Here is a 23,042-nt window from a genome sequence, read left to right on the forward strand (position 1 = left end):
TTTGTAGACCTAACCAACCCTTTTTGTGGTCACAACCAGATTCAGCCCCCACCTCCCAAGAGCCCTTGGAATCAAATTAGGAAAATGGATTAACTAGATTATGGTACATCTACATAACAGAATATTAAATTGTCATCAAAACTTATGTTTATGAAGAATGTTCAATAATGTAAGAAAATAGCATAGGAAAAATGTTTTTAAAATGAACAACAACAAAAAAAGACTGGAATAAAATGCTAAATGTGTGTGTGCTACACTATTCAGATATTATCTCTGCCCTGGCTAGGTGGCTCAGTTGGTTGGAGCATCGTCCATACACCAAAAGGTTGTGAGTTACATTCCCAGTCAGGGAATATGCCTAGGTAGCAAGTCAGGGTTCTTCTGGGAGGCAATTGATCGGTATTTCTCTCTCACATCAATGTTTCTCTTTCTCCCTTCCTCTCTCAAAATTCAATAAAAACACATCCTCAGGTGAGGATTAAAAAAATACATATTATCTCTGACTTATAAGATTTTGAGTACCTCATTTTCTTTTTTGTCACACTTTTTTAAATGTCTAAAGTGGACATGTTAAACTGTTGTATGATCTGGACAATACAACATATCCATTTCAGAAAAACATCTGAGGAGATAAACCCATCAAAGAAACCATCATTGACAGCACGAGGGGCATAGGATTATGGACATTATTTTTTTTTCTTAGTTGCTTTTTCTCCAACATTTCTATGACATGACCATGTCTTGCCTGTGTTTTTAAGTGCCCCCAGCAGAAAGGAAGCACAAACCTGAGGCAGTGGCCCTGAACCCAGTCTCACTGAATTCACACACGTGAAGGTGTGCAACGTCCTCACCTTTCATGTAGTACAGAGTGTCACGCAGCATCTTGAACATGGCCACATAGAGGGGGTCACTGAACGTGGTGTAGTAGAGATCAGCGCTGGGGTTGGCCTGCGGGAAAGGCAGAGGCACGTGACCACAGCACAGAAACCCTCCTCAGGGCCTCCACCTTTGTGGGGAGACCCAGTGAAGTCATCCTTACACACGTGACTTCGCATTATAAATGGAGTAACCGTTTACCATGATTCACTACTTGGAGCACTTTAATTACTCTCTTCACCCTCTTAAGCATGAGGCAGAGGAAAACAGGAGGCTCACATAGTCCAAAGATGCCAGCAGGGGAGCAGCCACCTGACCCTTCACCTCCTCTTGCTGAAAGTTCACAGTCTTTGAAATCAGGGGGACACAGGGAGTGGAGGAGGGGAGGGACAGCCAAAGGACCACCAGACCAAAGGATTCAACCCTGCCCACCACTCGGGCAACAAACACTGCAGCTAGGAAACCTTCAGACTCAGCTTAACGTTTTATAATTAAAACTCATTTTAAATTACTTTTTAGCAATCTAATCTAAAATGTAGCATTATTTTTCTTCCAGGGGAAAAATTCACACAAGGTCTACTGTGATGAATAGATACTATTCTAATGAAAGGCAATGTTCTTGACACATGCAAAAGTGCTCTGCAAATATAGGTGAGGGGAATGAGGAGGAAGAGAAAGCAAATCAGCATCAGGCCAGAGGTTGGGTTGGAGGGACTGGGCCCGTGGTGTGAGGCTGTGGAGGGTACAAGAGTCTTGTATAAGGCATGAGAACTGCATGAAGGACAAGAGTGATGCCATATTTCAAGGGGGTACTGATAACAGGAGCCATCAGTGGGCACTGCTAACTGCTTTACAGACTTCACCTCACACAGTCCTCACAACATCCCCGTGGGACAGAGATGAAGAGATGACATTTGCTGATTAAGGTGATCCAGGGGTCTGACTGTGGAGCTGGGAAGAAGTCACTGCAAGCAAGGAACAGAGGAAGGGAGCCCAGAAAACGCAGCCTAGCTCCACTGCTCACTAGCTATGTAACTAAAGTTCCTTAACCCCGAAAGCCTCCGTTTCCCCACATGTAAATGAGGGATTGCTGTGGAATTCAATGAGTGAGTGAGTGAAATCCTATCCCCGTGTCTGGCACATAAGCATGCAATAGTGCTAGTGATTACTGGTGATGAGTATTATATTCAGCAATACAGGTCATGGTTTCACTCTTTTTTAAAGCAACAAAACTATTTTTTTAAATGGACATTTATACTATTGTCCAAATTACAAAACAAAATATCAGAACTGTTCTGGTTCAATGGGGAGGGTCCCAGAGTCCCATATTCCCAGCCTTCCCTCTACTCATAACATAATCCCTAAAAGGGATCCCCACTGAGCTCTAGCTTTCCCTTCAGGATCCAGACTGACACCTTTCATTATGGATGGCATGCAGGCCAACCAGTGGCCAGGCGTTCTGACTGCCCAGCCCAGCTGCTGGCCCGGGTCCTCCTGATCTGCCCTGGGTCACACGTGACCAGACACGGACAAGGGAAAGAAGAGGCCTCTGAGATGGCAAACAGTGCGAGTAAAGCTCAGGCCAACAGGCAGGACACACCTGCAAAAATGTTAAAGATAAAGCAGAAAGGACTGCAACCTGGAGTGTTACAGGAGCTGTGCTTTTCAGCCAAGAACTGACCCAAAGCAAACCACACCTGGCACATACATCTAACATCGGCAGACAGCTTGCTGGGAGCACCTCAGGCAGAAGACACACACTGCAACAGAGGAAGGTCCCTGGGGGCTCCCGCCCCTCCAGAGCTGAGCCCCAGTGGTACCAGGCACTGTGTCCCAATATCAGGTGAGAGAAAGAACACCAGGACTCTGGGTCCAGCACATGCCACAGCAAGCATCGGGCTGGCAAATGGCAACCGCTCTGGATCCCCACACTCAAGAGGACTGACCCAAATGTTCCCTGATGTTTTGAGACCTCCCAACACAAAACTTAGTAATTTTGTAAATAATGCTGTAGGCACTGGTTCCAAATACATTAAAGACAAAAGTTCCCTAGGTACACACCCCTCACACATAAAAGCCAGGGCTTATACATGCCTAAAAGTGTGTGAGGCATGTGTACTGAGCCCAGAGAAACAGCTTTGAAAGCACCAAAGGAGCAAGGAAAATAGAGAGCATCAGAGGACCAGTGCATTCCCAGCTCCCACGGTGACTATGTGACAAGGGCACAGTATTTAGTCCCTTAAACCTCTATCTTTCAAGTGTGAAATAGAGACCCTGATCACTGCTCAGCGGCGTGTGCAATGACATATTTAAAAGACCCCACCACAGAGCAAGCTTTCAAGTGGCAGGTGTAGTCATTATTGGGACTGGGAGGTTAAGCTGAAAACTCAGTGCCCCCACACAAACCCTCCCAGCTCTCTCCACGCAGAGGCTCCCAGCAGGCGGTATCAGTGATGCCCTCGGAAGGGACGTACCTCCAGCACACTGGCTGCAACTGCATCCAAGGACTTGAGAACAGGCTCCTCCACGATCTTCTTCACCTATCAGTAAAACAAGACCTCATGAGGCACCTGACGAACAGTGATAGACAGGAATGCCAGCTCCTTCCACTAAAGAACAAATGCTGATGCACAAAAACACCTAACAGGCCCATGTGGTGAAGAATGTGCTAGAAAAGTAGGCCATAATATGTGAAAAATATCGAACTACATTCACAAAATGCCCTTAATTCTCCCTTCATTGGAACTTTTCTCACCTAGATTGGAGTGACATAAAAACAGAAAAGGTAGCAACTCTCTTAAATTTGCTGACATCAGACTTCCACTGCCAGGATGCAAAAGTGTTCAGACTCCAGGCATCACTGACACTTCGTCCACATCCCCTCCCAGGTGTCAAGAGCACCTTCACAGTCAATCCTCTGGTGCGGACAGCTCCTCCCTCTTCGCCTGGGCTCTCCGAAGCTGCCCAAACCGCAGCACACATTTTAAATTTCTAATAGAAGTCATTATTTCTACCCATTCTCTATACCAGCATTTAGTACAGGAACGGACGATCCTGTCAACGTGGGATCACCTGATGGAACTGCAGTTCCCCCCGACCCGGCCCCCAACTGTAGTACAAGAAAGCCTTTTCAGAATGTATAGATAATGATACACAACATGACAGGAGACTGAATAAAAAATTGCCTAGAAGAAAGCCAAACCTTGAAAAGTTAAAATATAGTAGAAACAATAATTCCCTCTTTTTAAAAAAGGATCTGAAACATTCAGCCTTCAAATGGGATTTCTGAGATTAACTGAGAAAGCCACGGGCCACCCAGGCCACTGTTTTGTCCGAGACACTGACAATGAGACCTTTAGGGGGAGTATTTCCTCCTCCGGACAGTAACTTCGAAAATATCCTAGGCCAGTGATCACCAACCGGTGGTCCGGGGACCAGTGGTGGTCTGTGAGGTCCAAAAGGTTGGTGACCGCTGTCCTAGGCTATTAGTAATTGGTTATGGCTCTACCCTCACTAATTATCGCCTATGCTTTGATGTCTTCTTACACCTTCTGCCTAAATAAAGCCTTTCTCTGAGGGATTTCTTTCTATTCATCCTCGCACAGGAGGAGGGCTGCTCTCTCCAGTGCATGCTTCAAGCTTTCGGAGGTGTCATTCTCATTCTCATTGTTAGAGTTTGTCTCTGATGATGTCTTCTCCACTGTCCCTTACAATGTCTTGAAGAATCCCAGCTCAATCGTAACAACCTCACGTCAAGGTCCATTTCAGGACTCAAGTCAATGGCACCAATGCCTTCTCTAATATCACCTCAAAGGCTATCCAAAGGTATCCAAATTGGAAAATTAGGTTTTGTATTGATCTGAATAGAGCACCCCTGGGATAGACAGATACCCTGAGCTGAGCTTTGACCCTGCCCTTGGTCAACAGATCCTTGATTTATTTGACACTGATTTCCTTACCTCTAAAATGGGGAGCATGGTGCCTCCCCAAAATGGTTATTAAATGAAAACAGACTGCACAATTGTGCCATGAATGTTACTTTCCTTCTTTCTTTCATCTGAAAATTATGACTACCAAGTTGTTCATTTGAAATACTGAAAAACTCCTAGTCTTACACCACTGGCAATTTTACTGACCGACAGAGCCATGGCCTGTTTATCCACAGTGTTCTGCTTACCAAGTTTAAGAGTTCCCGAAGCATTTCTAGTGGAACACTGAACTCCTTATATGTGACGCCATTGAAAAGAGGAGAAACTGAGAAGCTGGAACTGATGGTGGAGAAGTAGTAATCAGGATCCAGGGCACTTCCATCGGGTAAGTAAGAAACTGATGGAAAAGAAAACCAGATAGTCAGTCACAGTAACATGTGACCGGGATACTTCCTTAAGCTGATTCCCTCAATAACCAACTAAGACATAGACTCTGCTTTTGTTTTTACTCCAATTCCTTGTTTTTTAATTAAGAAGTAAAGGCTGGCCCTAGGCGGTTTGGCTCAGTGGATGGAGCATCGGCCTGAGCACTGAAAGGTCCCAGGTTCGATTCCAGCCAATGGCACATGCCTGGGTTGTGGGCACAATCCCTAATAGGGGTGTGCAGGAGGCAGCCGATCAATGAGTCTCTCTCATCATTGATGTTTCTATCTCTCTCTCCCTCTCTGAAATCGATAAAAATATATTAAAAATAAATAAATAAAATGAAAAATATTTTTTTAAATATATTTTATTGATTTTTTATAGAGAGGAAGGGAGAGGGATACAGAGTTAGAAACATTGATGAGAGAGAAACATCAATCAGCTGCTTCCTGCACACTCCCTACTGGGGATGTGCCCGCAACCAAGGTACATGCCTTTGACCGGAATCGAACCTGGGACCCTTGAGTCTGCAGGCTGACGCTCTATCCCAGGGGTGGGCAAACTTTTTGACTCGAGGGCCACAATAGGTTCTTAAACTGGACCGGAGGGCCGGAACAAAAGCATGGATGGAGTGTTTGTGTGAACTAATATAAATTCAAAGTAAACAGCATTACATAAAAGGGTACGGTCTTTTTTTTTCAATAGTTTTATTCATTTTAACCGGGCAAGATCCGGCCCGCGGGCCGTAGTTTGCCCACGGCTGCTCTATCCACTGAGCCAAACCAGTTAGGGCAAATGAAAAATATTTTTAAAAAGAAAAAGAAAGAGGCTCTTTTAGAAAAAGAAAAAGAAGTAAAGGCTAGATTACGATCCTTGGGGAGTGATGTCTCTCACTGGGGTGTTTCATGTCAAAGGCTCAGATATAATCATGGCCTAATGTTTTCAACATAGACAATATAACTTAACGTATGGGAAGAAAAAAAAGAATTACACCCTTTTAAAGGTTGAGAGATGTGGAGGACCATAGGGCTCCAAAGATTTTACCGCCAAAATTAGAACTAAAATGCGAATTACTAGAAATTTCAAAATCAGAACAAAAACAGTCAATCGTCCAAAACATATCAATAAGCCCAAAAGCATATAATCATTTGAAAATCCATTATTTAAAAACAATGATGGAAGACTATGACTGAAAAATAAATAAGCTTGTGATACTTTCATATTAAATAGACATATGATATCAATCTATAAAGAACTGAAGAATAAATTTTATGACTTTTTTTGAGCACTAGAGTATAGAAAAAGCAAGGAACTGAGTTTACTCCCATTGTGTAAAAGCTGGAGTACAGTTCTATGATGCTGGTGACACTGCTGACCTGATTAAAGGTGGATGGGTCCTAAAAAACCAAACCAGTAACTTACAACAAAGGGGATGTGGTGGGCAATAATACTGAAAGGAGTGGAGATGCTGGAGTCCAACATAATAAATGCTCATTAAAACAGGGAATGGCACCCTAGCTGGTTTGGCTCAGTGGATAGAGCGTCAGCCGGCGGACTGAAGGGTCCCAGGTTCGATTCCAGTCAAGGGCACATGCCCAGGTTGCAGGCTCGATCCCCAGGAGGTGTGTGCAGGAGGCAGGCGATCAATGATTCTCTCTCATCATTGATGTTTCTATCCCTCTCTCTGAAATCAATAAAAAACATTAAAATAAATAAGTAAATGTGTGACACTCTTGAACAGGCCCATGGGCTGTTTTAAGGCCTGTGAAATCATTTGATCTGGCCCTGCCAAGGCACTAGTGTTGAATTAAATGTTTGATCAAATATAGCAAGTTAATTTTTAAGTTGATAATTTTTTATGCCCCACAAATGGTATTATAAATATCCAAATGGCCTTGGCAGAAAAAAGGTTCCCCACCCCTGTTCTAGATGCATGACAGCAGAGCATTAGTGTTACCATCCCTGGCATCACCAGTAGCCACTATGAACCTGTTATCCAAGTGCTAGGTCAATATGAGGTTGTGAAGCCCACCTTCAAAGTAGTGAAAGGCGGATCCTCCAGGGGAGCTGGGAGGGGGCATCCCCCGTTCAGGGCTGACCTGAAACACACAACCATATTTACAGATCAGAAAAGGCCAGTCAAACCTCAGATTTGTCTTAGACAAGCTTCTCTCTGCCAGCTCAATAGTAGTTGGACTTCAAGTTGTGGTTCAGGGATCACCTCCTCCGTGATACCTGCCCTACCTACAGTGCTCCCTACTATATACCAAATCATTACATTCTTCCTGTCTAGACAAACATTTTATATCTGATGACTAAGCTGAATTAGTCTTGAGTTTCGTGTCCATCTTTTCTCCGTGAGTCAATTAGATACTTCTTAAGGGCACCAACTGTCTCCCACCAGGAATAGATTTTGGCACACACTTGCTAGGAAGCAAATACTTCATGACGAGGAGATGAAATCACTTATAAATTGTAAAGAGGACAAGGAAACCTTTTATATTAAAGAGAATTCTATTGAGAACATTTTGTTTTCTAAGTTTTCTCAAGCTACACACAAGTGGGCCTTTCCCCCATGTGAGCAATTCACAAGCCCCCTCTCCTCTGCTCGCGTCCAGGAGGGCAGCCGCACCTGAGAGATGCTGGACACGCTGCTGGTCTTCCTCTTCAAGGTGCCCTCCTGACACACGGTCAGCAAATTGCTGGGGAGGATGGAGCGGAAGTCATTGAAGGAACGCCTCCGAACGCCTTCCAGCTCCTCCGGGACTCGGAGGGAATGAGGAGGGATTTTGGGAAAGAGTTTTGAGAGGAGCGACTCTTCTGTGTTGCTGTAACGCCCAAATGCTCGTGAGATTCCAATCAGGCACGGGATTGCATATTTGCAGAGGTATTCTAGAAGACAAAGTAAGAATGTTCTTATACCAACTTGTAACACTGACTCACATCTCACATCCCACTCACTAACGACTCACAAGAGTCAGGAAAAGCCATAGCAATAGGGTCAACCCCAAAGGCTGACCGATGAAATTTTAATCTGGCATGAACAGTAACTTCAGACTATGTCTGCGTCACATACAACTGGCTTCTTTGGGAGGTCTTGGTCTATTCATGACACATCCAAATCATTTGTAAATGTAAGTCATGTTATCAGGCAGCTTTACTGTACTTAAAAAATGCATTTATCGCTCCCAGGATCATACTGTTAGCTTTACTCTAGAGGAAAAATGACCTTTGGAAGTCAGACATGTTATAGATAAGAAACATAGGCCCAGAAGGATGAGGTGACTTGTCCAAGGTCACTCAAAAATTTTCAGTTGACATAGCTGTCCGCGTGACTGACATGTGACCTCTTAGCTAACACACAACAAAAACAATATAGGAAGGTTTTTATCCATGACATATATAGGGTAGTAAAGAACAGAAAAAAAGACTTGAGGAAAAAAATAACCACAAAACCATTTTTAAAAAGCCTTGGATCTATAATTATACCTTTTTCTTGAATCTCCAAAGCCTGGCACATTCCCAAAAGGACATGCAAAACCTGCAAAAGTGCCTCTAGGATCTGTAATAGCCAAGAAAACAGAGAAAACTTATAAGCCAAATCAGAAACATGTTACAACATTAGTTCAGAATTAGAAGGAGCTTCAGACATTATCTTGTTCAACCTCATATCTGATACATAACTCCACACACGAAAGCTCTATTGAGGGGCCAATCAGCTGACCTTCCAGGAACAGAAACCCTCCCTCCCTGGGCTGGCCCAGAGTTCTTCCTAACACTGGGCCAATGGTGTCCTCCTGGGGCTGGCTTGCACCCACCAGCTATTGGGGCCGCTCCTTCCTCCATATTCTGCAAGCAGTTGATAGACCCCTGAATCCCTTCTCATGGCTAAATACCTCTAATTCTTTCCATCCATTCCTTATGATCACCAGTCCTTTCCGATGCTAATTGTAGGCTTCTGATTTTACTGTAGTCCACTGTATCAGAAACTGTCTTGAATTGTAGTGCTCAGTATAAAATTCATTAATATTCCAGGGATGCTGGGACTCACTGAGTAATCACCAAACTCAACACAGATTCTAGATTTCATGTATGTGTCATTAGCTTTCTGGCAGCTGCTTTACACTGCTGGCTCCATGAGCTCACAGATACATAAAATAATTAAATCTTTTCCACACATGCTGCTCCCAAGCTATGCCACCTCTATTTGCATAGCTGGTATTTTTTGCCTGTCACTGATCCCTATAAACCTCATAGTATAAACCTGAGTTCATCATGCTGGTTGTTTGTTAATGCCTCAAATTATGTTTTCTACAAATGAGGCCAACTTGCTTCCCGATCTTCATTCATGGACCCGCTCATTTTACTTCAACAGTAGGGGGCAGGCTACCGGGAGCTCCCACTTAGCTGGCACCTCACCAGTCACCATTTGGGATGGTCCTTTGGACAGCTCCTTATTAATTGTTTTGATGCTCAACGCATTTTCCAGGATATCAGGAGAGGACTTTTCCATTGCCTTGATAAAGACCAACTAGACTATATCCACTTCATTTCCTTCTACTAGTACCAGTCTTAGAAAACCAGGAAAAGAAAAGAATGAAGTGGGTCTGATATGATTTGTTCATAATCAAGTCAAATTTCTTACATTTTGCTAATATTAAATGATGCTAGCTATGAAGACTTGAAAGTAAATATTTTATCCATTTCATATATTAAAATGATGCCCTTGTCTTCAGTGTTAACCTCCCTATTTTGATGTTATTTATAAAAAAGCCCTTACTTATTTATAGCCTGTTAACTTTTTAATAATATGTAATTCTCACATATATAGTTATCTCCTTAACCAACCTACAAATAAAGAACTTAAACTAAGAAAGAAAGAGGTAGAAATACTAACAATAAAATTATAACTGAATATAAGGAAAGAGATATTAAAAATTAAGAAGCAGATACAGCCGAGACCGGTTTGGCTCAGTGGATAGAGCGTCGGCCTGCGGAATGAAGGGTCCCAGGTTCGATTCCGGCCAAGGGCATGTACCTGGGTTGCGGGCACGTCCCCAGTGGGAGATGTGCAGGAGGCAGCTGATCGATGTTTCTCTCTCATCGATGTTTCTAACTCTCTATTTCTCTCCCTTCTTCTATGTAAAAAATCAATAAAATATATAAGGAAAAAAAAAAAAAGGAAGCAGATACAAAAAACTCAAAAAGCTTAGCTAGCTGAGAACATTTAGCATAGTGGCAAGCAACCAGGCACTCCTGGGCAGGACCTGAGGATGGATAGCAACATATAAAAATTGATTTTCAAAAAAAATAATTCTGATTAAGAAAAAGTCTAGAGCCCTAGCTGGTTTGGCAAAGTGGAGAGAGTGCCAGCCTGCGGACCGAAGGGTCCCAGGTTCTATTCCGGTCAAGGGCACATGCTTGGGTTTTGGGCTCGATCCCCAGTGGGGGGCGTGCAGGAGGCAGCTGATCAATGATTCTCTCTCATCATTGATGTTTCTCTCTCTTTCTCCCTCTTCCTTCCTCTTTGAAATTAATAAAAAATATTTTTTAAAAAGTCTAGAGATTATAATCATATTCTTTGTTTAAAAAAGAAAACAGCCCCAGTTGGTGTTGCTCAGTGGTTAGAGCGTCAGCCTGTGCACTGGAAGGTCGAGGGTTCAATTACAAGTCAAGGGCACATGCCTGGGTTGCAGGTCTGATCCCCTCCACCTGGGGGGGTGGGGCAGCAACCAATAGGTGTGTCTCTGTTACATCTATGTTTTTCTCTTTCTCTCTCTCCCGACCCCCTCCCTTCCATTCTCTCTAAAAATCAATGGGAAAAGTGTCCTCACTTCTTGGGTGAGGATTTAAAAAAAAAAGTATGAAACATTTAAGTAATATTTCCAATAAAATAAACTAAGACCAAAAAAATCTGAGCACTTAAAGGATTAGCTTTAACTATCTAGAAAAGTCTTTCTGTGAAAGACTTTAATACCCATCGTAGTCAGGAAAATGAGCTGCCTCTGCCTTTTGCTGCCTATCTCACAGGACTACTTGGAAAGCTGAATGAGATCAGACTCAAGAGATCAGTGGGTAACCGGGAAAATACTATAAGCAAAGTATTAAATATTTCTTAGGTCTACTATTAATAATGTGGAATAAGTCAACATAAATAATTTAATCACTTCAGATTTAATTTTTACTCTTGTCATCACTTGGGGACTCTTTCTAATCTTATAGAAATGCAAAACAATTAGCCATACATTACCTCATCCCTAAGTGAAGGGTCCCTGTAAGCCACATCAGACAGCAAGGTTACCAAACAGAAGCTGAAGCTCTCTGCAACTGGGAGGACACCTGGAATCCATAAAGACACAAATCAGCCAAAACCGGTTTGGCTCAGTGGATAGAGCGTCAGCCTGCGGACTGAGAGGTCCCGGGTTTGAATCCGGTCAAGGGCATGTACCTGGGTTGCGGGCACATCCCCGGTGGGGGATGTGCAGGAGGCAGCTGATCGATGTTTCTCTCTCATCGATGTTTCTGACTCTATCTCTCTCCCTTCCTCTCTGTGAAAAATCAATAAAATATATTTTTTTTTTAAAAAGACACAAATCAGATCGTCACAAATAGAGACACTGGGCCACACCTACTGGCCCCCCAGTTCAGTAGTTGCTTCTCTCATATGGCCTGCAAGCGACCCATTTACTGTGATAAATGCCCTCGCTGAGATGAATCTCAGAATAGATATGGGCCCAACATGTTTGCTGAGAATACTACTTCCTTTTTTTTTTTTTAATATAATGTTTTGGTTCAATAAACGTAAATGGCCCTAACTGGTTTGGCTCAGTGGATAGAGCGTCGGCCTGCGGACTGAAAAGGTCCCAGGTTTGATTCCAGTCAAGAGCATGTACCTTGTTGCGGGCACATCCCCAGTAGGAGGTGTGCAGGAGGCAGCTGATCGATGTTTCTCTCTCACTGATGTTTCTAACTCTCTCTCCCTCTCTCCCTTCCTCTCTGTAAAAAATCAATAAAATATATTTCAATAAAAATAAACAAATAAACGTAAATGTTTCCTGAATCAGTTTGAGATTACATAGTGTCTCAACATGACAGATTCCATTTTTATTCCTGACCTAAATAAGAGTAAGAAATCAGTCTTTATAGTGTAGGAGAGACAGAATATGGAAGCTAATTGTCAAATACCTATTACTGCTACTTTAAACTGAATTAAATGCTTGTATTTTCTTTTCTGCTTTATTTTGACAAATGGAGAAAACCCTAATAAGAACTTCCAAGGAGTTGTTCTATTCCTCCTAGGATTTTAAGCCCTTCCACTACTGAGCTCCTAGCAGGGAGGATCTTGGGAGCACAGTCTCAAGGTCAAAAAGGGAGCATTATACCCAAAAGCTAAGCAGACTTCTATCAAGTGTATCTTCAAAATATTAGTTCAAGATAATAGGAAAGTAGGTAGGGGAGAGAAAAAAAAAATATTAGTTCAGCTACTGTGTAGATCCAATCACTATTAAATATTTAATCAATTTTGAATACTAAGTATTTAACCCAGGACAAATAGCTATATAGTTTTGTGGCCATATGCATAGTACATCACAGAAGACTGTTACATTTCCACTTTTGCACTTATTTTAACATGCAGCTCTAGGTAATTCTCAGACTTGACTGTGTATCAGAATCACCGGGAGGGCTTGTTAAACTGCAGACTGACTGATTCCCAGACCTAGTTCCTTTCTTTCTTTCTTTTTTTTTGAGGGGGGGGGGAATTTTTATTAAGTTAACCCAAGCCAAACTGATGAACATGCCAGGGAAAAGATCTCCAATGCTCCCTGACCCTAGTTTATAATTCAGTAGCTCTGATGTGGCCCTGAGAATCTGCATTTCTGACAAGTTCCCAGGTGCTGCTGGTGCTGCTAATACAAAGATGGCACTTTAAGAACTACTGCTCTATACTTTAAAAGCATAAATAATACTGCCTTAATAAAAAATACAAGAGCCCTAACTGGTTTGGCTCAGTGGATAGAGCGTCGGCCTGCGGACTGAAAGGTCCCAGGTTTGATTCCAGTCAAGGGCATGTACCTTGGTTGCGGGCACATCCCCAGTAGGGGGTGTGCAGGAGGCAGCTGATCGATGTTTCTCTCTCAGTGATGTTCCTAACTCTCTATCCCTCTCCCTTCCTCTCTGTAAAAAATCAATAAAATATATTTTTTTAAAAATACAAGAGTGAAATGTTACCCAATAATTGGAAATATCTCCAACAACATTCCCAACAATCTATAATAATAAACGTGTAATATGCTAATTAGACCAGACGTCCTTCCAGACGACCTTCTGGACGAAGCTGGGGCTGCGAGGGAAGCCCGGGTCCCGGTTGCCAGTGGGAAGCCAGTGCAGGCAGCTAGGGGAAGGAAGGCCTACTCTTGCACAAATTTCGTGCATCGGGCCCCTAGTGTTTCAAATAATGCTAAAACTTCCATTCTAATACCAGTCCATGTATATAGAAGTATATTTGTTTTTAAATAAAATAACAGAAAAATAGAATCAATATCTACTGGTATTCTATTTCTTCCCAAATTAGATAACAAAGGTGGAACAGATGTTTGACTTTTTAGCAACGTTCTCTATTTAATTTATAGTCTTTTAAATTCCAGGACACATACATAATTTGGGGTCTGTCAGTTTTAGGCATATGGGGTCGCCGGAAATGATGAAAACCCAAAGATCAAGAGGAATACAGGAATCCCTCCAACAAAAGGACAGGGGCCTTCTTTACAGCCACCAACCCCCGCTGTATCTGAAGGTGGGCCTCAGGCATGCCTCAGAGAGAGACATTACAAGGAAACTTCAGTCTCGTGGATCATGAACTCTAAAATGTGGGAGGTCTTCAAGCTGATTTTGGAGTCTTGAGAAATCAGTATACAAGAATATCAGTATTTTAAGCGTTTAGCACAATGCTTGGCGTATAGTGGACCTACGTAAATATTTCAGAAGGGAGAGAACAAAAATAAGGAGGGCGGAAGGATGAAGGGAGGGGAGGGCCGTGGAAGGAAAGAGGGAAAAAGATGGTCTAACTTTTCCTTTGACCTTAAAGAGAGATCAAAATAAAATACAAATATGAATACATTCTACTTCTAAAGGTACAAAGTTTAAGTGATACTTAGCAACAGCAACAAAGTCATAAAAATATTTATGGTGCACATGGGGTTGAGTTTTGAACATCCATTTCACCCTTCCTTTTTGGACCAGCAGCAATACAATTTGGAGAACTGCCCTCATTCCAGGAGTGAACCTATTCATCTAAGGGCAACAGAGACTGGTTCAGGGACAGGCAGGTGAACAATTCTGGCCAATGAGACTTGAGAAACATTCCTGAAGGTCTCAAAGTTCCTGTTCACTCTCAGAGTACAATGGAAAGCTGGCTTGGTCAGCCCCTGCCCTCTCCCTCCATCAGCCATGGGCCCTGGACAACAGTGAGTAGCACGGCCCCTGTGGCTGCAGGCAGGCAGTTTTCCCACAGCCAGGGGTGGAACCATCTAGAAGCATCCTAATTGATATGTTAGTATAACTGAACACTTGATTCTTACAGACAATGAACATACATATTCTTCCTTGCATTCAGGGAAAACATTATACAAAATTACCTCTGCCTTTCCGAGCTGTGCTTTCTTCTACCCAATACACTTTTGGAAGACCTTTAAGGAGTCGAAGAAGGTAAGGAACCACAGAATCTTTGTGCTTAAAAACAAAACAAAAAAGATTATGTTTAATAAAATGTGACTGGTAGCTTTTTAGCATAGATTAAGACCAAAGGAAAGAATACCCACATCCTAATCATCTCAAAGATGAATATTCACATGGCGTCGCACCCTTCCTGTCTGCCACAAGTGCTGAAGGGAAGGCTAAAACCTGCCCTTGTGGAGATGAGTGCCCAGCCTGGCTCTGGCCTCCTCTGGGGGGCCAGGCCCCCATGAGGCCCTCTCCAGAAGAAGTGCACACATTCAAAACTGCCTTCACTAAGAGGTGTTCAGACTACCCCAAACCCTTCAGTGGGCCCCAGGATCACATCCTCTGGACTGGAGAGAAGCTCAAGCTCACTAAACTTGGTGATACTTCCACTGTTCATGGCCCTTGGTTGTTTTTGGGGGTGTTTTATTGGCTTTAATATTCTGCTTCATGTTTCTACTCTCAAATTAAACATGAGACTTTATAGCCATCATTAGCCAACGAAAATGTACTTTCTTCTAGTTTCCATACTAGCCAATCAGCATATGACTTCCTAGCCTTCCATTATTGCCTCTTTTGGTTGTTTACAGATGCTCCAGTTAAAAATTAGGTTAGTGTGCTCCAGAGGAACATTATTTGATGTTCTAAAATGTTGAAAAAACATGTGGTGGTTTCATACATGGGTGCAAGTTCTGTGACACTCCTTCCACTGAAAGGTGGAGTTGAATTCACCTCTCCTGGAAAACGGGCTGCCTTAGAGACTTGCTTCTAGTGGATCTAGAGCAGCGGTTCTCAACCTGTGGGCCACGACCCCTTTGGGGGTCGAACAACCCTTTCACAGGGGTCGCCTAAGACCACCGGAAAACACATATATAATTACTTATTGTTTTTGTGATTAATCACTATGCTTTAATTATGTTCAACTTGTAACAATGAAAATATATCCTGCATATCAGATATTTACATTACGATTCATAACAGTAGCAAAGTTACAGTTATGAAGTGGCAACGAAAATAATTTTATGGTTGGGGGTCACCACAACATGAGGAACTGTATTAAAGGGTCGCGGCATTAGGAAGGTTGAGAATCACTGATCTAGAGGGTAGTACATATGAGACAGCCTTCCCAGGTTAGGTTAGAGACAGCAGAGCATCTTCCACCTCGCTCTTCCTCTGGACACTAGCCCTTGGGTCCCAGGCACTATGGTGTGACACAATGACATAGCTCAGGTCACATGGAGAGGCTACATCCATAAAGGTGACCTTGCCGAGAGCCCCAGGTAAGGTCCCAGCCAACAGCCAGGATCAAACCCCAGACATGACATGAATAAGCCTTCAGGTGATTCCGGCCTCCAACCTTCAAGCCACCCCAGGTGATGCCAAATGGAGCAAAAACAGTGACTCTTCTGAGCTCTGTCTACATGAGGGGGAAAAATTGTTGTATTAAGCCACCAAGTTTTGAGGTAGTTATGCCACAATTGATAACTAAACAGAGAACCTTCTTTGGTGAAAACAAAACAATTTATCCTCTAGAATAAAAAGGAGCTGGCTACATCTGTCCAGGATCCTAGTATACTAGGATAAAACGAGCACAGTGCTCCAAAGGACCCTGCAAGACACGGCCCCCTGCATAGGATGTGTCTAACCACTGTGCAAGACACGGCCCCCTGCATAGGATGTGTCTAACCACTGTGCTGTATATCTGCCAGTAATATAAAATACTGATATTGAAAGTCAACTGTAATTAAAAATAAAAATTTAAAAAGAGCCCTAACCGATTTGGCTCAGTGGATAGAGCGTTGGCCTGGGGACTGAAGGGTCCCAGGTTCTATTCCGGTCTATTCTTGGTTGCAGGCACATCCCCAGTGGGGAGTGTGCAGGAGGCAGCTAACCCATGTTTCTCTCTCATTGATGTTTCTAGCTCTCTATCCCTCTCCCTTCCTCTCTGTAAAAAATCAATAAAATATATTTTTTTAAAAATTAAAAAGAAATATACTTGCTAGTCAGGGAATATGTGATACAGAATTCACTTTTTTTTTTTTTAATCCTCACCCGAGAACATTTTTTCCATTGATTTTTAGAGAGAGTGGAAGGGAGAGGGAGAGACAGAGAGAAATACTGATGTGAGAGAGAGACACATCGATTGGTTGCCTCCCACATGCCCAAGACCAGGGTTGGGAACCTGCAACCGAGGTACATGCCCTTGACCAGAATCAAACCCAGGACCCTTCAGTCCATAGGCTGATGCTCTATCCACTGAGCCAAACCAATTAGGACCAGAATTCACTTTTTAAAAAATATATGTTTGTACTGATTTTAGAGAGAGAGGAAGGGAGAGGGAGAGAAACATCGCCGTGAAGGAGAAATATCGATCAGCTGCCTCCCACATGCACCCCAACCAGGGATAGAGCCCCAAAACCTGGGCATGTGCTCTGACCAGTAATCAAACCAGTGACCTTTTGGTGCACAGAACAACACTCAACCAACTGAGCCACACTGGCAAGGGCAGAATTCACTTTTTGTATTAAAATATTTTATATCCAGCCCTAGCCGGTTTGGCTCAGTGGATAGAGCGTCGGCCTGCAAACTGAAGGTTCCTGGGTTTGATTCCTGTCAAGGGCACATGCCCGGGTTGTAGGCTCAATCCCCAGTAGGGGGCATGCAGGAGGCAGCAATCAATGATTCTCTCTCATCATTGATGCTTCTATCTCTCTCTCCCTCTCCTTCCTCTCTGAAATCAATTTTAAAAAATTTATATCCAAAATGTATAATAAAACTGTAGGATTAAATATATTATTTTGATCTTAAAAAATAAAAGGCACATTAACATGTACTCTAAAACAATTTATATATATCACAATTTTGAAAAAGATATTATATCAAAACTATATCAAAGAATATAGTTTGTGGTTACTCTGAATATGATTGATGAGCATTTTACCTGAGATTGAAAATCAAGTCTATTCTAGAGCAGCGGTCACCAACCTTTCAGACCTCGTGGACCACTAGTTGGCAACCACTGCTCTAGAGGACACACAATTACTTCACAAAGCATTTTTTTTTAAAGAGAGATTTTATTTTACTCTATTTTATTTTATTGATTTTTTACAGAGAGAAAGGGATAGGGATAGAGAGTTAGAAACATCGATCAGCTGCCTCCTACACACTCCCTACCAGGGATGTGCCCGCAACCAAGGTACATGCCCTTAACCAGAATCAAACCTGGGACCCTTCAGTCCACAGACCTACGCTCTATCCACTGAGTCAAACTGGCTAGGGCAACACAAAGCATTTTAACTAACTTTCTGGCAAACAAGCAAACAAAAAACCTAATTTATTCACATAGTTCAGAAAACAAAATTTTGTAAGGTGTACATTAAAATGTCTCATTCCCATTAGTTTCATCTACTCTGTCTTGCCCACTGCTAACCACTTCATTAGGCTTGTATGCATTCTTCTAATACTGCTGTAGGTAAACATAAGCAGGTAGAAATTAAAATTCTAATTTGCCCCCTCTTTTATACGGCAGAACACTTTTAATTTAGTAAAGACTTACCTGAAGATCAGATTCAATGAGAAAAATGCCCAATGCAATCACTGCATCTCTCCGCCTTTCATCTAATTGGAAGATCCCATGGAAATCTACTGGGCACATACAAAGCAGCTTTTGGACCTAGAAAATGAGGCCAAAAAAAAATACCCATAGTTTAAAAATTTACCAATCCACATTCAGAATAAACCAACACCATAAAAGGCCAGTGAATTTACATAACCAATAAGCCAGTTTTTCCAATTTTCCAAAAGATCATAAAAAAAGACATCCCCAGCTTCTAAAATTATCGTACATGTGCCCCCCAAACACACAACACTGAGGAACCTGGGAGGAGGGTTACAATGATGTATAACAGAGGAGGTAAAGCACAACAGCTAATAGTTGACACCTGCACTTCGGTGTCAGGATAGCCCGCAGTGCCCACATCCCAGTGGTACCGATAAGCAGGTTACCCAAACCTACCTACAGGCACAGTGCCTCTCCTTAAGGCTCTTTAAAAATCAAATGTGTGTAAAGCTCTTAAGACTGTATACAGGCCCTAACCGGTTTGGCTCAGTGGATAGAGCGTCAGCCTGCAGACTGAAGGGTCCCAGGTTCGATTCCGGTCAAGGGCATGTACCTTGGTTGCAGGCACATCCCCACTAGGGGGTGTGCAGGAGGCAGGTGATCGATGTTTCTCTCTCATTGATGTTTCTAACTCTCTGTCCCTCTCCCTTCCTCTCTGTAAGAAATCAATAAAATATTTTAAAAAAAGAAAAAAAAAAGACTGTGCACAGTACAAAGTAAGTGCTCAGTAAACCATACCTAGTGTTACTGGATATGCCATAATAGTGGCTAGCAGAAGGCAAGCAGGCAATAAATCAGCAACTTACTGAATAAATGGAAAAATTGGAATTATCTTCAAAATTACCGTTGTAAACAGTAAATATCAGACATAAAGGATTTATTATAAATAGGAAAAAAGATTACCTCAACCTTGAAAATCTCTGCCACAAGAAGCTCTTGAACAGAGCATTCACACACACCAGGAGGCCCTTACCTTGCGGTTCAGGTCACAGACTCAAAGAGTAGTCACTGATATTCATATGATCCTGATGGGTCGTTTTTCTGTTTGTTTGTTTGTTTGTTTGTTTGTTTTAAATTCACCTTTATTGTTAAAAACATTACAGATGTCTGCTTTTTCCCCCCCATTAACCTCCTTCCCCCCTTCCCCTTGCAAGCCCCCTCCCCAGGCCTCCACTGCACTATTGTCTGTGCTCACTGATTATGCATATACTGATAGAATGTTTTAATGGCTAAGGAAAGTGTAGTGCTTGACATTTACCCTGAAAATGCATCAATCAATTTCCATTGTAATTTTTAAAAAGAAAGCAAACTATTTTTGTTTGCTTGGATTTCAAAAGCATTAATATAAAGGGACAACACAAGCTTGAAAGAAAAGCACCTTCTAACCTGAAGAGAGCCAATAGTCTTTGTCCCAGCAATGTTCCTTCCAGGAATGATTGTAAAGAGATAATTAGAGCCCTCACTGGTTTGGCTCAATGCAGTGGTCTGCAAACTGCGGCTCTTGAGCCACATGCGGCTCTTTGGCCCCTTGAGTGTGGCTCTTCCACAAAATACCAACTTCTGCGCATGGGCCACGAAGTTTCAATCACACTGTACATGCGCACCCGCACGTGATATTTTGTGTAAGAGCCACACTCAAGGGGCCAAAGAGCTGCATGTGGCTTGCGAGCCACAGTTTGCCGACCACGGGTTTAGTGGATAGAGCATTGGCCTGCCAACTGAAGGGTTGCAGGTTCGATTCCAGTCAAGGGCATATGGCTGGGTTGCGGGCTTGATTCCCAGTAGGGGGCATGCAGGAGGCAGCCAATCAATGATTCTCATCATTGAGGTTTCTCTCTCTCTCTCCCTCTCCCTTCCACTTTGAAATCAATAAAGATATATTTTTTAAAAAAATAACTAGGAAGTGTTGTAAATAGTAACTGAAAATCAGAAATAATATATTTAACATTAGGAGACTAAATGATTCAACCAATTGATGAAATATTAGGTTGAATCATATGAAGTAAATGATATTCAAAACATTTCTGAACTACAAAAACAAAGCTTTCATAAAGTTTAACCTAATACTACAGACATCAAAAATAGTGTTTTTCTGCCCTGGATGGTTTGGCCCAGTGGATAGAGCGTTGGCCTGAGGTACAAAGGATCCAGGATTTGATTCCCGTCAAGGGCACGGACCTCGGTTGCAGGCTCCTTCCCAGCCCAGTCCCTGGTCAGGCGTGCGCAGGAGGCAACCAATTGATGTGTTTCTCTCACATCGATATTTCTCTGTCTTTCCTACTCTCTTCCACTCTCTAAAAATCAATGGAAACATTATCTTCTGGTGAAGATTGAAATAAATAAATAAATAAATAAATAAATAAATAAATAAATAAATAAATAAGAATAGTGTTTTTCTAAAAATAAGCAATGACAGAACAATGCTCTAAATGTTCCATAAAATCACAAGAGAAATTATCTGAATTACCATATACAGAAAAAAATACTGGTAAGAAAATATATCAAAATGTTAATAGTTTTTTGTTTTATTTTTTATTGTTTATTTATTTTTAACAGCAACTGGCACAGGCTCTCGTTGCTGGGCGGAGGGATTGGCCCCGTTACTTTTCTTATTTTTTTTTAATTCTTTATTGTTTAAAGTATTACATAAGTCTCCTTTTCCCTCCACTGACCTCTCCCCAGCCACCCCCACCCCTGTGTGTGTTTTTTAATGGTTTAATTTTGTTTTCATTTTATTGATTTCAGAGAGAAGGAGAGGGAAAGATAGAAACATCAATAATGAGAGAGAATTGATCGGCTGCCTCCTGCACAACCCCTACTGGGGATCGAGCCTGAAATCCAGGCATGTGCCCAAACTGGGAATCGAACTGTGACCTGCTGGTTCATAGGTTGACACTCAACCACTGAGCCACACTGGCTGGGCATCAAAATATTAATAGTTTTGAGAGGCAGGATGACCAGTGGTTTTACATTTCTTCTTTGTGCTGTTTCATATTTGCCAAAATATGTTCTCGGGGAAAATATTACTTATGTAGTCAGGATAAACATCCATTAAGTGAAAATAAAAAACATATACATATGAAGGGGGGCAGAAATCCATGCTGTTTTTAAAATTAAACGCTCAGGCAAAAGAGCATAAAGTAATAACAAGAAAGAAACAGAAATGCTAAATTCCTACTTTTCCTTAGTGTTCCTTCACAAGGAGAGTGCCTCACAACCACAGGGAAAAACAGAAAGAGCTGTGGACCAACCACACTAAAGTGATCATTTCAGAGGCCCCAGCCACTTTCACCAGAGAATCATGTTATCTTGACAGAAAGAGTAAAGTCTCTCAAGAAACATCCCTGTAAATAAGATATAGAAAGAAGGTAGATTCCTATCAAAATGACTCAGTGTGATGCAAACAATGTTGATTAATGAATCAACAGGTAACCAAAGAGAAGAGTCTGGGGCCCTGTCAGAGTCCATGTACTTTGACCTGCCCTGCGCAATACTTATTCAGCACCCTGCGTGAACACACAGAAGACACACTGGGCCTCAGATCTAATGTGCTAGAAGACAGAATGGAGACTCAGAAACTTGTCAAAACTGACACAACCTCACCATTAAATATGGAAAAGATGTAATCATACAAAAAAAGATAACTTGCCCAGCTGGTGTGGCTCAGTGGTTGAGCGTCCATCTATGAACCAGGAGGTCAGGGTTCAAAGTCAGGGCACAAGCCTGGGTTGCGGGCTCGATCCCCAGTAGGGTGACATGCTGATCGATGTTTCTATATCTCTGTCCCTCTCCCTTTCTCTCTCTCTAAAAAAATCAATAAAAATATTTTTTCAAAAAACCTTTAAAAAAAGGATGACTTGTCAATATTTCCACATGACACACACATATGACATTTAAAATGTTAAATATTTTTGCTTTCAGTCCCTTTCTCTGTCCCTAGAGATTGCTTTGGGGCAGGGTAAGGATTGTGTTTTGTTCTTCTGTTGTATATAAATAAATCTAATCTTGACAATTTTTAGGACAGTGAATTGCCCATGGACTTTAGAGTTAGACCCAGAGACACATGCAGGCTCTGGCACAGCCCATTTGAGTGACACACTGATCCTCAGCTTCCCTGTCTATACAACAGTCCTCATGGAGCTAAACGTGAGACCTGAACTCAGGACTCACTTCACAGTACATGATAAACATTGTCCATGCTACTGCTCTTCAATGACGTCTTTCAAATGCCTTATAGAAAAGTTAATCAGCCCTGGCTCAGTTGACAGGAGTGTCGTCCAGTATAGTGGGTTTGAATCCCAGTCAGGGCACATGCTTAGGTTGTGGGTTCTATCCAAGTCAGGGTGTGTGTGGGAGACAACAGATGTTTCTCGTTCACACTGATATTTCTCTTCTCCTCTCTCCCTCTCTCTCTCTCTCCTCTCTCTGCTTCCTCTCTCTGTAAAAATCAATAAAAACGTCCTCTGGTGAGGATAAGA

At 42.3% G+C, this 23,042-nt stretch overlaps 1 protein-coding gene across 2 annotated transcripts in view; it reads right to left on the reverse strand.

Moving 5' to 3' along the window:
• Positions 1 to 23,042, reverse strand: part of PI4KA (phosphatidylinositol 4-kinase alpha) — a 98,277-nt gene that overhangs the window by 64,794 nt on the left and 10,441 nt on the right. For both annotated transcript variants that reach the window (XM_059677021.1, XM_059677022.1), the window contains exons 2-10: positions 18,502 to 18,618; positions 14,864 to 14,957; positions 11,479 to 11,567; positions 8,718 to 8,790; positions 7,861 to 8,120; positions 7,261 to 7,327; positions 5,054 to 5,202; positions 3,351 to 3,416; positions 852 to 948 (exon numbers count right to left, since the gene is read on the reverse strand). In XM_059677021.1, the coding sequence (XP_059533004.1) occupies positions 852 to 948; positions 3,351 to 3,416; positions 5,054 to 5,202; positions 7,261 to 7,327; positions 7,861 to 8,120; positions 8,718 to 8,790; positions 11,479 to 11,567; positions 14,864 to 14,957; positions 18,502 to 18,618 (1,012 nt within the window). The remainder of the gene's footprint in view (positions 1 to 851; positions 949 to 3,350; positions 3,417 to 5,053; positions 5,203 to 7,260; positions 7,328 to 7,860; positions 8,121 to 8,717; positions 8,791 to 11,478; positions 11,568 to 14,863; positions 14,958 to 18,501; positions 18,619 to 23,042) is intronic.

Source organism: Myotis daubentonii, chromosome 19 (assembly GCF_963259705.1).
Source record: "Myotis daubentonii chromosome 19, mMyoDau2.1, whole genome shotgun sequence".
NCBI lineage: Eukaryota > Metazoa > Chordata > Mammalia > Chiroptera > Vespertilionidae > Myotis > Myotis daubentonii.